This window comes from Apostichopus japonicus, chromosome 8 (assembly GCF_037975245.1).
Source record: "Apostichopus japonicus isolate 1M-3 chromosome 8, ASM3797524v1, whole genome shotgun sequence".
Lineage (NCBI taxonomy): Eukaryota > Metazoa > Echinodermata > Holothuroidea > Aspidochirotida > Stichopodidae > Apostichopus > Apostichopus japonicus.
In genome coordinates this window covers 13,176,956-13,194,474 of record NC_092568.1, presented here as the reverse complement: position 1 = coordinate 13,194,474, position 17,519 = coordinate 13,176,956, and the positions used below count along the sequence as shown (strand labels likewise).

Below are 17,519 nucleotides of genomic sequence, written 5' to 3'. Positions count from 1 at the left end.
AGCCGAATTCAAGTGCAGAGACTGTAAAAGACGTTACTCTGATCTCAGTGAACTGAAACGTCATTATGCGGAGAAACACGGGGACGGCAGGAAACTCTTTAGATGTGAAGAATGTGATTATTCGTCTAATAAGAAGGCCGACGTGGTTCGACATAAGAGTAGTCGCCATAAATCGGAAGACACCAGGCAGGTAAGCCTAGGCTTAAAGGAACCTAACGAGCCTAGTACCTCCAAACCTCGATCTCCACCCAGGGTCCAGCGGCCAGATTGGCCTACACTTCAGACTATCGTTGGATCACCCCATTCGGCTACGGAGTTTCAGCAAGAAAACCATTTGGACGAAGCTATCGAGCAGAGGGACACTCCCCCAACACCAGTGGTAACCCCACTCAAAAGAAGCCTGTCTCAGCCGAACGACGGAGACCAGACCCGCAAGGTACTAAAAAAGGCCATAGAAGATGCGAATAGACCGATGGTGGGTAATAACGACGACAGACAACCAAAGGAGAGGATTTCAACGGTGGTACTCCAGGATGGGAGGATCTACGTAACTGTAGAGAAATTTTAAAGACAACCAACCCTTCAGCGAAACGAACTTTCAGTTACTTTGTAAATAATTTCTTTCTATTCTATATACCGGAGAGAACATTCTATATACATGGTTTCGTAACCTGTAATTTTCTGTGGACGCTTATTCCGTTTTGAATGATTAGCGAAATTATCGCCGGGAACGAAGTTAACCAGACCCATCACGGAAAATTGTTTCAAAACGTTGTTTCTTTGTATGGACACATGTATTCTCGTTACTTAAATTTATTTTACTTGGACAACATTTGTGTCACAGCATTTTGTTTTTGTTTATTGAACGAAAGTGGATAATTATGTGCTTTTTGAACGGGCACTTCGTATTTTTATGTTTAACATTTTACTTACGGACCCTCTTTCACTACCTTCTTTATGTTCTTATCAAACGTAAGTTGATTTTCTTTTCATGCTTATATCGTGCTATTTTTGGTAAACAATGTACTGTAACTAGGAGTTACTCAAGCTGAAACGATTGGTTCTTAAACTCATACGTTCTTGCCCTCACTTTATATTGTAAATTAAGTGATTTGTTTTAAGAGGAACCAATTTTTAATTAATTGTTGTATTGTTAGTTAGTTTTTGGGTATAGAAAATGCGAGGACGCATTTGTAGCTCGGGTGGGGGAAATGTAGCGGAAAGCTACGACTTTTCCTTAGTGAGATACGTTTCGCTCCCTCAGGGGTAACATCTGTTGCGCTCCGCGGAGGTAACGAGAGATGTTTATCCGGAACAGGAACTGATTACGTAATTTTGCTATATCGATGTATTCCCGTGACTGGCATAGGCAGGCACGGCGGTGGGTGTGTGAGGCGATCCCATTGGTCGCAACTCACCGTAGTTATATATACAAGTAGTCCCTGATTGGTCTAAGCCTTTTTTTTACAGTTTATGTACGGACGTGTGTAAACGGGGGTTATTTCCGGGGTATTTAATGCAGGGTTCTTTCGTAAATGAGTGAGTCAGAGGGTCGGAGAGTCGGTCGAGTGCAAGACAAGGAACTTTCCTTCCGGCGGCTCGTGGTAAAGCCTTTGATATTTGCTAAGTCCAAACAAATGTGTTTAAGCATTTTAGAGTGCCCGCATCTCTGCGCTGCCCGAGTCCAGCGGATTGCCCGACCCCTGCGCTGCCCGAGTCCAGCGGATTGCCCGACCCCTGCGCTGCCCGAGTCCAGCGGATTGCCCGACCCCTGCGCTGCCCGAGTCCAGCGGATTGCCCGACCCCTGCGCTGCCCGAGTCCAGCGGATTGCCCGACACCTGCGCTGCCCGAGTCAAGCGGAATGCCCGAAGCCTGTGCTGCCCGACACCGGTGGATTGCAGACGTCTAGACTGCCCGACCTTTGCGCAGCCCAGTCTAACTTAGCCATGTTTATCATTGGGTTGTGCCCGACCCCAGTGCGTTATATTGGGCAAATGTAAATATTGTATTATACGCTGTAGATGTAGAACGAGATAAGAAATTATACTTTTATTAATCTTACAACTCTGGTGTCTGCCTCCTGATTTAGAGTTAATCTGTACCCGTCCCCCATCTACCTCCCCTACTCTCCTCCAGTTGGTTTCGAGACAGGTTTTACACTACCAGACGTTGGCGGCGTTACAATATGTACAAATCCAAATGATATATCCATATATGTACTATACGTAGCCTACACGTATATGCAGTGACTGTTTACCGAAGAAATTGTATAGCGCCGCACCGTCGGTCTTCTTAGATTCTCTATATAGAGGAATGTTATCTCTGCTCAGAGCCGTATTCTTCACGTTGAAGTGTTAACGAACCCTATTCTATCAACCGTTGGTGGCATAGCAACATAAAATTGCTCACATGCCTAGCCAGGTTTGTTCAAGTTGTCCCATAATCATAAACGTAACTCAGTGCCAAACTAAGACCGTCTTAACACTATTATTTCGCATTGAGATTGGTTATAGTAAAAAATCTAACTAGACGAACTGTTAAGTTTGATAAACGATGTACAATATAAAGGTTAAACAGTTTTACAGTATATTGTATGTACAGCCTTGCAAAGTAAAATAAGTATGTAATTTTATTCTATTTAGGACTACTGTGGTAAATTTACCATGTTTACCCTAATTTAACCATAGTTTACTGCTGTGAAATTAGGGTAAATGTTTTCGCTGGGAGCATATGTATAAATGTTTTTCTCATATCTTATGTAGGGTGAAATATCATTGTATTCATGTACCTCATAACTGTTGGACCAAACTTTCTTGCCATTACTGGACTTGCCTTTTATTTAAATATTCCGTCCAACTACTCAAGTCTTATCATAGTGATTAAAAGCTTGTTTATGAAGTGGTTGTGCCATCATTGGCCACTATATGTTTCGTTGTCTTGTTACTCTTTTCTGACAGTTTTACTTCTCAAAGTGGTATGTATTATGAACGAGAAATAAATATAGAGACAAAAAAGGTGTTGTCATTCATAAAAAAGAAAGTTCTCTGACCAAAAATCCCTCAAAGCTGACCTCATCGTGGTGTCAAGAGTGGCAACCACTGTCTTTTCAGTGGGCGAACTAGAGCTTTTTGGGGCATTTTTATGCAGACCTGCATTAAGGGGCAAACATTCCTCACAAATATCAACCCCCCCCCCAAGATCCCCGCGTCCTTGCCAAAATCGCCTCTCAGGTGTCATATATAATTGTGCGTTGTGTGGTGCTGACGAGCTAAAGGTCAGCTTTCAACCATTCACCCCACCCTGCAAAGAAAATCCTGCGTATGTTCGCTGTGTTTGGATACCATCAATGATTTTGCCTACTATTGGGTACGAATAATGACGCAGTTGTGCATACTTTCCCGGAGGCGATTTGTTTTCTCACAGCGAGGTACTGGGCCATCATTTTGCATACGTCGCTTCTCATTAGCTGGGTCTTGCACTTTTGATGCTGAATTATTCAAATTGGTAAGTTCTTGCTTACGCCATGTGCGCGTGTGTGTATATACATGTACATAAACTCATAGTGATTCACATACACGTACTGTATGAACTGGCGACTTTTTAAAATAAATTGTTTGCTAATGCGCGGACTTGTTTTAGGATGATCTGTTCCTTAAAGAGTGTTCCTTATTATAGGCGGTTATAACTGTTGAATCTCACCACACTGGAGATGAGGAAGTTAACGATGGTGACTTGATTCAGGTTTTCAAGATTGTGTATGGTTTTGACAATTTATCCTTCACTGACTTTTTCTAATAGTAGTGTTGTGAATGAGTGGAACGGTTTGCCTGAGAAAGTTGTACTTGCAAGTAGTGTGAATGGGTTTAAGAATGCATCGGACAAACACTTTAAGCATCGTAATCGGGTCTGAGTGTTTGTGTCTTCAGTTTTTTGCCTCTCCTATAGGGTCCTTGATGGTCTTGAGTGTCCCTCCTTATCCTTTTTTTTACTAAAACTTAACTATCCATAAGTTCGTAAAACAATACTGTGTCCATAGACTGTAAGTGTACACGTCTCATTGTAGATGGCTGTCCTTCTTTATAGTTAAGGATTACTTAGGTTTATGATCCAAAACTGAAAAGCCAATAAATTGAACGAGTTAATTTTGACAAGGGTGAAGCTTCGAAGTGATGGTGGAACTTGCAGTACAGATAAGTTCTGCAATGCAATGTACGCAGATTAGTACCAGGCGTTTGCTTGCTTCATAACAGCATAAAAACATCGGACAGCTTGACAGTTTCTGGTTAACTATTTACTTTACTTTTTTAAATTTACAGCAACAGAGTTGTTTGAGGCATACCCAGACCCTCTACACCCGTGGCATAACAAACCGACAAATAAATAAACTTAATTGACTCTACTCAAACGCGTAGATTCTGATGATAGACTGTAGCAATCTGGTCTTGCGGAAAGTGGTATGTGATGAGCGATTCTGTGCAGCTGCTGCTAGTTGATATTGCAATGAAATTTTTTCCTCGACTGACGACCGGGGGTGGGGAGCATGGCCCCCAAGGGCGGCGGAACCGGGGGGCACAGGGGGCACGTGCCCCCCCCCCCACTTTTCCTCAGGATAAAAATGTGCCCTTTTTCTACATAAAAATTGAGGTGTCTCAAGTTAGCAAGAGGCCAGGGAACCAGAATGAACACTCGGGAAGGGCCGTTTCCGGCCATCTGAGGGGTTTGTAAAACCAAAAATTTTCTTGTAAACGCTCCGCGCCAACCGATGGTGGCGCTCCGCTCAGATAGTCTGGCATACAACTTTGCAAATCCTGGCTACACCCCTGACTTTTTAATGAGTTTCTGTGGGTCAAACTCAAAGCTATTTCGAATGGAAAAAAATTGTTAAGATATTAACAAGAAATAAACTCTAATTCGGAAGATTTCACCTCATATTGTCTCAAAAGAAAACTTGTTCCTTGTATCCCAATTTGCACATTGAATATTGCAGTGCTAGTATGCATATTTCCCTTCAGGGGGGGGGGCGGGGCGTTGATGGAGTGATGTGTATACGCAAATAAGATAATACAATAAGAGTTATAAAGGGTACTAAATATAAGGCTGCATCAGTCCAATCGAATTTCTGCAAAGTGCCCTTTGATGTCGGTGCCCCCCCAGATTAAAAGTGCTTCCGCCGCCCTTGATGGCCCCTTTATGTCCATCACAGCAAGTAGCCTGTGTATTCAAGTACTGGTATCCCATGTCTTCAGGTGCTAGTAGCAAACGTCTACATGTGCTGGTAGTCTGTGTCATCATGTGCTGGTAGTCTGTGTCTTCATGTGCTGGTAGCAGATGTCTTCATGTGCTGGTAGCTGGTGCCTTCATGTGCTAGTCTTCGGTTTCTTCATGTGCTAGTCTTCGGTTTCTTCGTATGCTAGAAGCCTGTGTCTTCACGTGCTAGTAGCCATTGTCTTCATGTGCTAATAGCCATTGTCTTCATGTGCTGGTAGTCTGTCATCATGTGCTGGTAGGTGTCTTCATGTGCTGGTAGCAGGTGTCTTCATGTGCTAGTAGCTGGTTTCTTCATGTGCTAGTCTTCGGTTTCTTCTTATGCTAGAAGCCTGTGTCTTCACGTGCTAGTAGCCTGTGTCGTCATGTGCTAATAGCCATTGTCTTCATGTGCTGGTAGTCTGTGTCATCATGTGCTGTTAGCAGGTGTCTTCATGTGCTGGTAGCAGGTGTGTTCATGTCTGTAGCTGGTTTCTTCATGTGCTAGTCATCGGTTTCTTCACATGCTAGTAGCCATGTCTTCATTTGCTAGTAGCCTGTCTTCACGTGCAGGGTAACCTGTCTTCACGTGCAGGTAGCCTCTCTCTTCACGTGCAGGTTGCCTGTGTCTTCATGTTCAAATAGCCAGTGTCTTCATGTACTGGTAGTCTGTGTCTTCACATGCTGGTCTTATGTGTCTTCATGTGCTGGTAGCCAGTGTCTTCATGTGCTGGTAGCTGGTTTCTTCATGTGCTAGTCATCGGTTTCTTCACCTGCTAGTAGCCATGTCTTTATGTGCTAGTAGCCTGTCTTTATGTGCTAATAGCAATTGTCTTCATGTGCTCGTAGCCGGTGTCTTCAGGTGCTGGTAGTCTGTCTTCATGTGCTAATAGCCATTGTCTTCATGTGCTAATAGCCATTGTCTTCATGTGCTGGTAGCCATTGTCTTCATATGCTGGTAGCCTGTGTCTTCATGTGCTGGTAGCCTGTGTCATGTGCTGGTAGCCGGTGTCTTCATGTGCTGGTAGCCGGTGTCTTCATGTGCTAGTATTGTGTCTTTACTTTGTATTTCACCATTTCAAGATAACACAATGTAATATACTTTGATTATCACATGAACACACCACAGAAATTCAAGACTGATTTACATGTTTTCTTAAGGGATTGTATTAACACCTACAAACACTTACAAACTTAGAAATAAGAAGAAAGAAGGGACAGGAGATGCAAAAATATTTTTTGGTTGCACAACATAGCACAAAGGTTATAACAAGTGAAAATGTGCAGTATGCTGGGCTAGTACATTATACAATGGTCCTATGATAGTAAAACTGCAGGGTTGCAAAAACAAATAAAAAATAAAGACAAAACACAGAGCTGATATTTATGGGAAAAGGCAAGTTCTAAAAGGGTAGAATCTGTGTCATAAGAAAAAAGAAAAGAAGAAGAAAGAAACTATCACAAAACATTCACAGATTGGCAGTATAGTATGCAGTGAAATTATCAGTCCACAAAGTACTAAAAGAAATTTTATTAGCTACTCTCAAACTACATCAACTGAATACCAAAACGTATGGACATGTACCAGATGAGTGCTACAATTAATGTTAAAATACAACTAAAAATGATGCGTACCTTTCTGCCCCTTAATGAGAATTCATCATTTCTCTACCAATTAACAATTTATTGAATCGTTTCAAGACTTTGTAACAAACGGCAGAGTGATTCACAGTTTGCTAACATTTCTATGAAAATTATTGCATAAACATTTATGGATTGTATCAATGCCATTGTTAAATACACAATATTCAAATACTTTGCGGCAAAAATGTCGCTCAATTGCTGTCAACCAGATTGATAAATGAATTTGCTGAATGGTCAGGGTGGGTAATACAGCACAAAATTGTGGAATTTCAAGTGATGAGGAAAGAGATAGATTGTCATTTCCCCAGTTTAGTTAACATCCAAGTAGAAATTCAACACTTCACAAAACTGCTTAAATACATTCTTGTAACCATTTACCCTCAAAATAATTGTAGAACAAAGAAAGCACCCTGCTCTTTACTTTCACTGACCTTTCCTTCAAGCACCATGACAAATAAACAATTAGACAGAAGATAAAATGAAAGCAGGAATGAACACCTAAAATCAACTTAAATTTATTCAAGATCACCTCTTTTGCCACCAGGCTTTAACATGTTAAAAGAATAGTCCAGATCAAAATTTCTATTTGATATGATTAAAGAGGAACATAATCTAAGCATTCTGGTGAAAGTTGCATTGAATTCCTATGTACCTTTTTTGAGATATTGACAGCTGAAGTTGCCACCTTTCGTACCAAAACTTAACATGGAGCAAACAGGTGTGACTTCACTGTTGCACACTGATAAATAATGTTTCGTTTTCCTTAAATATTTACGTCTAATTTTAGACTCCACAATTGGACGCATCCATAATGCGAATGTACCATAGGTATTGTTATTTTAGAAAAATCACACCCTCTTTTGTATGACATCACACCTGTTTGCTTCAAGTTCACTTTTGGTAGAATATCAGATAACTTGAACTGTCAATATCTCGAAACTGGTACATAGGAATTGAATGCAAATTTCACTAGAATGTTTAAATTATCTTCCTCTGAAACGTATCAAAAAGAAATTTTTTCCTGGACTATTCTTTTAAGTAAAGGAATGACCAAGACTAAGTCCAACGTTGATAGCACGCCCGGACACTAAAGAAGGCCATATTACAATCTTTTCTGACATTTTTCTGGCAAAATGATGGCCTGTTAATGAGATTGGGCTCTCTGATGATTGTCTATGTGAAGAAGGCAACCTCTAACTGCAGTCAACTGTTACACTATACATAACTCAGGTATGAAAGAAGGCAAAGTTTATTCACAAAAAGGTTAACAAAAAGAAAAGTTACATGGCAACCTAAAAAGTAATTAAAGCTTTAAGGAGGGTTACGAGCTGCTTGATTTGGAAACTTCAAATTAAAATACACAAAATGAGGAATTCAAACATGCGACATAATTGAGTGTGAAGAGAGTTCTTTCTTCTTTCTTACTCGTTTCAGGCAACAATTGTTCTTGTACAGCAATACCTCCCTATTTTTTCTCTTCCTGTCTACTGCCCTCTCAGAAAACAAACAATTCTAATTTTAAGAACTCAAGTACAGTACATTAAGCATGAAATCTCATTATATCACAATAATATGAGAGGTATCAAACACAGTTGATGGTCTGTATGCCTGGCCTGTGCACTACTTTTCCCAGAGATGACCAAAGGGTCCCCAGATGTCATCAAATTTCCAAAACCATGACATTTCCATACGTCCTGTTCCTGTTTTTACCAAATGTGAAGATAGTTTGCAATGCATTGCTGCCTACTTTTCCTTGGAATCTTAGATATTCATCATTAGTATATTTTAGTGCATGAGTACCAGAGGGATAACCCATAGTGATCATCAAAGATATTTGTTTCATGATGAAAAGTTTCTTTCTTTGCAATGCTTAGCACTTACTACAACCTTACTAAACAGACCAGGTACTGTGCCTTGGTAATATAAATAACTGAGCCATAGAAACTAAGCATTTCCCAACAAAAATAATTCATCAAGACTTAAAATTTAAAACAATGGTTGTAAGACCTCTGACAACCATGAATAAGTGTGCCTGTGAGGCAATTGCCACATTGACATTAGTAGTCTGTACTTAAAACAATGGTACATCATCCAAAAAGCACTACTATAGGCTACTGACGAGTGATAATGGCAACATTGACTATGCATGGTTATCCTTTGATGGCTGTGGCAAAATCAACGCCTTGGTGGAGGGGATCTCCTAGGCGCTCTATCATAGTCCCTTCGGTCATATGACCCTCTGGTGTAGGTACTTCCTCTGTCAAAGGTACTTGGCCTATCATAACTGCTGTAGCTATTACCACCAATAGATGATGTACGGTCGTAACCTGATGATCTGCTGTCATAGGTACTGGGCCTGTCATAACCACTTCCTCGGTCATAGCTACTGCCAACTCGATCATAACCACGATCGTATGATCCTTCGTATCTGCTGCTGCCGTAACTGCAGGTTAAAAGAGACATTTACAACTACTTGAACCATATCGTTTTGAATCTTAAAGTTCGAACTGCCAACAATTGTAATGCGGAGACACTTAACTCCATCTGTGCTACGTAGCCATTCATTGATAACCAAACTTTTCAGTAAAAGCTCTGGGATAACTCGCTTCCCTGTTACTTATTGGAGGAACTCTATAACTTTCATTTCACCACGAAAAATACAATTCTACATTCTTTCTATGATTTTTTTCAAAGGCTGTAGAATATCACGTTGATCCACAATTCTCAATGGAAGCAAATAATTACAGGATGTTCTCTGTCACAAAACACTCTAATTTTCTTGACAAATGGATAAGCAGAGAGCCAACAGGGTTAGTAATTCCATGTCAAATTGTATATGAGAACACTTTGATTTGGAGGAATTGTGTCAATTAGGTTTTAGAAATGTGATCCGTGTTGAGCTAGCTGTTGACATTTGACATCTACGGATAAAAAACAGTAGGATTGAATTGTTTGTAAGCTTTCATGTAAGTTTCAGATGGGACGTGTGTGGGAGGGGTGTGGGAGGGACAACATCTCTGCTAGCTGCGATGTATACGTTTTCAGGTACAACACATTGGTTTCATGGACACCTTAAAATAGCAGTGGGTGCCTCAACGTCACACACATATGCAAGGCTATTGATCTCAATGTGTAATATTGCTTACAGTTCTAACATAGCAATTGCAGTATCACAAATATCATACAAACCAAGTGACATCACAACCAGAAAGCGAACAGGCTTAGCCTTTCCTTGCATCTTTCACTGTGTTTTAACTTTCCCAGAACGAAACAGTCACCTGCTCAAGAAGGTGTATCTACATACTAAATATGAAGTTCAACCACAATACAGTTTTTGCTTAATCATGTTTACACGCAAGGGCGGCGGAAGCACTTTTAATCTGGGGGGGCACCAACGTCGAAGGGCACTTTGCAGAAATTCGATTGGACTGATGCAGCCTTCTATTTAGTACCCTTTATAACTCTTATTGTATTATCTTTTTTGCGTATACACATCACTCCATCAACGCCACCCCCCCCCCCCCTCAAGGAAACAATGCATACTAGCACTGCAATATCTAATGTGCAATTGGGAAACAAGGAAAAAGACAAAATGAGGTGAAATCATTATAAAGTCCAAGTCCCTGCACACGCGATCGATACATGCATGAAAGCAAATGAAATATGTCAAAATACTGAAAGAAAAATAATTTTCTATGTGTTTTTCAATGATTAAACTGATATTATTATAATCATTACTATTGTAACGACTTTCCCAATAATTCTAACCAATTTGGAAGGGTTATAACACGGCAAATGATTGTATGTTATTGGCACGCGATGTAATAACCAACGCATGCCTATACGATATGCACATTAACATGTTGAACGCGCGCGTAGCGCGCGAAAAAGTTTGGTAATATTTTTTCGGGCAAGTCGTTACATCACCCCAAATCAAATTGGGCTCCTACGCCCGTGGTAGTAAACATTTAAAACTTCCCGAAATATTTCATTCGACGTGGGTTTCGCTTTGTAAACTCTTTTTTATTTAGAAATTTTTATGTAGAAAAAGGGCACATTTTTAACCTGAGGAAAAGTGGGGGGGCACGTGCCCCCTGTGCCCCCCCGGTTCCGCCGCCCTTGTTTACACGTTTTTTTAGGCTTTGAGCTCTGTTGACCTCAAAAGACATCTGGCCTCCACAGAATAAAATAGTGTTCTTGTACTCAATATGATGAGGCTATATACCAAGTACGAAGTTCATCAAAGCTTCACTTTTTTAATTAACAATGTTGTCATACACATACATGCAATCACCATCGCAACATTCCTTTTTGCATTTGGCGAGGAAAAAGTTGATGGAAAAAAGAGGGAATAAGAAAAGTGGAAAAATCTCAAGTTGGATGAAAATTGTACAGTTAAATTGTATCATAATTTATAAATAGATGAGGATGAAGACAAAAAGGCTTAATGATATCTGTCTGTTGCTCTACAATCGATACTGACCTGCTTTGCGATAAAGAATATGAAGCGCGTGAATCCCGTGGAGACCTGTCTCTCATACCGTAGTCTCGGCTTCTCGTGGGTGGGAGTGGATCGCGTCTTCCGTAATCGCGATTTCTCGGAGGCGAATATGGGGCGGGGCTCCTGATAGTAGAGGAAATGGTGAAGTTTGAGAAACAACATTGTAGAACTGAGAGCGAGTAAGGGAAATGTTTGCTATTAGCAGCTTCTACTGATTGAGATGTCTGGCTGCTGAATTGGAAAGTAAGCGATGATTTTGCTAAGGTGAGAAAGAGCTCTATCATTAACGATAACATATCAAAAGTAACTGTTGAATAACCCGCTTGAATATTGCTCACAATACTTGTTGACATCCAGAGAAGGATCAACATCTTTACGACACGTATTAAATTCCACGTTGCTGAAGGAGTTTGATAGCTTAGGTTTAATGCGATCTTTTGTCTTGTGAATATGAAAAGAGGTTTCAGATGCGAGCACTTTTGGCTGAAATTCTAGTACTATTTCTTTCTGCATCATCGTAGCGTCACTTTCCCTTAGAAAAAGCAATTATGGTCGACGAATATACTGCGAATGCTAAAGAAATATATCAAACGGTCCACTGCTCTAACTTTCACGACTGATCTAGCGTTCAAGTTAATTATGGAATGTTCTAACGCTTTTTAACGTCGACTGACCTAGCTTACACGCTGAAATAATGAAAGCTTTGAAACCTGCTTAAAGCTTAGTTTTAGGCACTTTTTGTTATTGGAAAAAGTAAAACTATTTGTAGCGATATTATGAATCTTCATCTAGCTGCATTGGACCGACAATGAGACACTTTGTATAGCTACTGGCTACAGCTTTTCAGAAACCTTACAGTAAAATTCTCATTCCAAAACTGAGGCTGGTGGTCACTAAGCCACATTGCCATGGCAGTGATCTTTCCAACATCCAGTCACAGAGACACCTGCTTCCTGGCTTGATCACTTTTGCGTGCTATAAAGAATAATACTGAAGTACACAGCATTCTCCAGACGTTCAACTCGATAACAAGACGAGGAAATACTGTGAGAATATACGAATGTCGCTGATGCTAGAAACATCCAGACAATATTTAGCTAGGTAATTGGTAAGCTTGCCTACAATTTTTGTGGCTTAAATGTATCGTAGACGCTACTTCTTCCTTTGCTGGTATTCAAGCAGAAGACATGAACGTACAGAATTTGCTGACACTGCTCCTGCGATATCTGATGGACCACCTAAAGCCCTTGTGTTTACGTACTGACAAAAAATACAAACCTGCTTTCGCTTGTATAACCAAAAGTTACCATCCTAACAGCATATCGCTCTCCTCTTGGCTCACGTTTTGCTACCTTTTCAATTGTTCTGATGCACGATCAGATCAATGTTACGTAAGCGAAGTGACAGATAGCTTTTTCAGTTAAAGAAACTACTAAAGACACATACAAAACAGAACAAAGCCAACAGGTCATGCAAATTTAAAGTACTTCACAAGATGTAAGTAAAATGATGTGCTGGGTATGCATCTCTCACTTGGTGAAGACGGTCTGGTGAATTACGTCAATTCATACTTAGTATTCAGCTACTCATACATTATTAAGTTACCACACTAAAGAACGATGACACTGAAGATGCTCAAGTAATATTTGTTGGTGGTGCTGTTTTACTGAGCTGTAATCGGTGAATTTCCAAGAGCTTCATCAGAACTGACAATACCAGTCTAGTAGAATCTGTCATCAGAGACGGACACTGCCAGTCTCGAATGAACAGAGTACAAACCGGACATAGCCAGTTTCAACTGCTGGAAAGATAAAAGGATTAACAGAAGCATGCTATCGAGTGACCTGTACATTATCACAACCACTAAGACAGTCGTGCTTTTACTGATGTCTCAACCATCACATTTTACAGTGTACGTCTGGCCAGACATGACATTATAAGTCAGTGCAGAGTACAAGATTCCTTGGTCTCTAAAAATTTGACCCTTTGCTTTTCAACGACAAAAAACTACAGTAGGCTATCGAAAAAATGCTGGTTCTATCTGATTGGTTCATTGCTTTCGGTTGCATGTAAAATTGGCGTTATTGCTTTTGGCTTTTGCTTTAGAATTAACGATGGTTCAGACACGCTTTCTGAATCAGAAAAGTTGACGCTTGGATTGATATGAAAGCAGCTTAATTCACCTCAAGAGACAGCATTCTTTCTAAAATAAAATTTTTTGATTAGCTCTCATCTATCGTGATACCTTCGTCGCATGGGCGATCGACTGCGATACGCATAGTCGGAATAGGAGTCTGATGAGGAATAACCTCTGTCTCTGTCCCTTCCTCCAGAACCTCGTCCCCCACCGCGTCCACCGCGTCCACCCCTTCCTCTGCCTCTGCCACGGCCACCAGGCATTGCACGGGAAAGCTCAACTTTAATTTGGTTCCCCATGAAGTCCGACCCGTCTAAAGCGCGAAGACATTCATCCGCATCATGCTGACTTGAGAATTCAACAAAGGCAAAGCCCGGTGGGTTTCGTGCAAGCCAGAGGTCAATTATTTTCCCATATTTTGAGAATGCTCTTTCCACATCATCCTTTGTAGCAGAATGATTTAATCCACCAACATACAACCTTCCTTCTAAGTAATCAGAGTCTGAAATAGAACAAAACCGGATGAAATATAATATAATTATTTTGTTACACTTTCTAAAGAGAGAAAAGAAGCAAATTTAATGAAGAATAGAAGGAACTCAACAGGTTTTACTTATTTCTTATTATACTAAGTTAGTAGCATTGTAGCAACTTCATGTATACTCTTCGATCTATGGTGTTTTCCAGACAGAATTTCAAGCTGTTTAATATTGCTCACTGCATGTTTGCATACAAGAAACAGTTTTGGTTTTTGTGCCGTGACTTTCCGTAAAAGCAATCATCACAAGGTCAGATTACAACTTTCAATCTTAAATCAGAAACATTTTTAATTTCTGGCCAACCATTGGAATAAATCCAAATGGCACTGGGCATCAGCATATTTTTGGATTGCTATACCTATCCAGATACTGTAGACCTACAGTACCGTTCTGAAGTAACTTAAGTGTGTGGAACGGGATCAACAAACATAAGCAGCTTAAGTTCACAAATTGATATTAAAAACCGTTCACAAATAATAATTTATCAGGTATCCCATTGCTTAGCAAAATGGTCAAGTTGTGATACAAGTGCAAATATACATAATAGCAGGTACCATAATATTTTGTAGGCCTAATATGTAATTGTAAGGCCTAATTGTAAGGCCTAATATTATGTTCAGAGCCTTCAAAAATTCTATGAAAAATTCAAGTTACAAGCAATAAATTATTCCCTGCATTTATACATGCGTGCCTATTATCATGTGCTGCTCCATATTGCTTCATATCATTCTATCCCAGTATCTGATTGGCTTCCGTACAAGGAATAACTTAGTGTTCAAATTTTGATCAGCAGTTTTGAAGTCTCTTAAATTTGTCTCTAGTAAAGTACTATGTTCCTGTGTGGAAAACTGCAATACATTTTTGCATTTCTACAGCAATTTGCTCATGTTCTGTGTAGCATTTTGCAATGCAATACTGGAAAAATGATTCCCTGCTATGTTTCTCTGACCAAAAAACTACTGTACAAACTACAGAATTTCAAAGTGTGATAAATCAGCCAATTTAGAATTAATGCAACTGACATTTAGCATTTTTAGAATATGCTTAGTGCATGATGTTCCAAGCATACAATAAATTTGGTAGTTATTAAAAGAGTTCGAACTACAACATCCTCCAAATCCTCCTCCGAAATTTAGGTGATTAGATAAGGAATGAACCATCAATTGTTTAACATTAGGAATAATCTGGGCTGGGGGGTATTGCATTTGGGGGATGTATTGAGATTGGTAAGTCATAAGCTTTAGGGCGCGTGTCAGGTCTGCATGTTATTCTCTTGTATTTAAAAGGGCAGTACCATTCAGGACTTGCCTTGGGGAGGATGTATTCTGGGGATATTGCATTTAAGAACATAAGTATGTTTACTGGCCTGTACACTTCAACCTAAAATTAATTAAATACAACTTGGGCCCACCCTGTTAAACAATGGATTCTCACCTCTGTGGATATGGATAGACTTAACTATACATTCTTTACATGGAATGCACTCTCAGATAAACACTGTTTGCCACAATGATCTCCATAATTGAAATCCTAAACACAAGGACATGAGCGCGATAACTACAGCTCAATTGTTGGGTTATTTCAGACAGATATTGTACAATCAGTCACTATTATTATTAAAGGCTATGCAAATTTGGCATTGGGCACCCTTTAAATCATTCATGTCATTGGTAAAAAAATAATAATTTGACATAAGTTCTGCTTCAGGAAAACAAAAATCAGATTTTGCATGTAATATTAATGTTGAACAAATTAAGTTTGTCAAAGGCTAAACCTTGGTACTAGCCTACTCACGTATGCATAATAACTAGGCCGAATAGTACGTGGTACTAGCATAATATAAAAGTACAACTGGCTACGCTGGTCCCAGACCTCTTGCCTAACGCTAAAGTTGCTATGAAAAAGCATCAGGTAAGTAGCCTACAGCCTAGCCTAGTTGTAACTTTTTAGAAGTATCTGCTACACAGACAATTACAAACACTTCGCATCCTCAAGAATACTTCTAGGAAAGTAACTTCACCAAAAAAACCATTCATTTTCACCTTTCATTGTAGCGTGCTGAAGTTATGATGCTGTCTTTGGTCTGACTCGTGATTACCTCACCCTTTCCTTGTATTTGATCTAATTGTACAAAAAGCTAGTTGGTATATGGTATACACGATAAATGAACGATGTATATTGCATTGGTTAGTGCGTTGTAGGTCTTATTATTTTCTGTGGGTTGCACACGGCTGTTTGCGCATGAGGTTAGCGTGCCTATTACGACGAAACTATGGAACGCCAATCGAACTACCGGAAGTTACTCCGCAGCAGTTCGAGATGGGTACTGACAATGTTGCTAGTTATGTTGGCACCTACAGTTAGTCGAATGAAAGAAAAATTTGCTTTGGGTATTAACAAAGTAAAGAAAGATTATTGTGTAACAGAATATTTGTGGAAATGCAAAGAGATCTTTGCTCTACTTCTCCTCAGTTTATATACTGCTCTCCTTTCACATAAGGCTGCCATTCATGTTAAAACATACACACTGTTCACGAACGTTGTAAAGAGATACACAGTATAAAGCTGCTAATCCCTCGACAAACTAATTAAAAGCACGATTACCGTTAGAAGACATTACATCTAGCATCGTATCGTGTGTTTAATTTGTCACAATCTGGAAGTGACTTTCCACAGTCAAATGTGGTATTACCAACAGGAAAACATAATATGAAGTAGTCTAGTGGTTCTAAACCACTTTTTTAAACCGCAGTCCAAACGCCCTGTCCTACATATCCCACCCATACCTATGTCTTATCTGTGTAAAGCGATCACTGACCGTTGAAATTTTTCACGTGTACTAGTTGTTTGTAAAGTTGTACAGTACAGTATATCACAGTAAGTTGCATGTAGTTCTTGTGACAAAACTAATCAAGTCAATGGGATGGTTGTACTTGTATTAAGCTCGTCAATGGTAAGTCTTCCAATTGCAGTTTGTTCCTTAGGTCATAAAATAAGTGTGTTGGTCTGTCAGTCTTCCAAACAAAATGAGCTCATATTTTTATCCTCAAGTTAGGAACCACTTCATTATACTACTTACCAATTAATGTACCAGAAACAATGTCAGTGTAGTCATAGAAGTTAATGTTTGAAATGAATTAAATTAACCTTTATTTTGTTTCGTTTTTTGTAATAGACTTTAAAGTAAGTAACTTGATAATTAGGAGCTGCCAAATGGTGTAACCAAATTCTTGTGGGTGGATTCATAGTCATTCCTTTGTATCTGAATAAATAAAATGGCTTGACCAGAATGCATAGTTACAACACAAGTGATGTGGTGGATCCGGGGGAACCTAGTGAGGGGAAGTAGGAACAAGGGGCAAGAATTCATTAATTACTCTCTAATTAATCTTCATTTAATGAAAGCAAAGCAGGCGAAACTGAGAGAGCTGTTGAAAGAATGCTTCTAATGTC

General features: G+C 39.7%; 1 protein-coding gene across 2 annotated transcripts; it reads right to left on the bottom strand.

Annotated features, from left to right (window-relative positions):
* Window positions 1–6,394: 6,394 nt before the first annotated feature.
* Window positions 6,395–16,279, bottom strand: LOC139970475 (uncharacterized). 2 transcript variants are annotated; one of them, XM_071976225.1, is made up of 4 exons: window positions 16,109–16,275; window positions 13,636–14,029; window positions 11,373–11,513; window positions 6,395–9,332 (listed from the first exon to the last, which is right to left on the bottom strand). In XM_071976225.1, exons 1-4 carry the CDS (start codon window positions 16,113–16,115, stop codon window positions 9,065–9,067), a joined length of 810 nt encoding a protein of 269 aa, XP_071832326.1. In that variant the 5' UTR covers window positions 16,116–16,275; the 3' UTR covers window positions 6,395–9,064. The 2 variants fall into 2 exon arrangements, with proteins under 2 accessions (XP_071832326.1, XP_071832327.1); XM_071976226.1 differs by lacking the exon at window positions 11,373–11,513 and having other exon boundaries at window positions 16,109–16,279.
* Window positions 16,280–17,519: the final 1,240 nt, after the last annotated feature.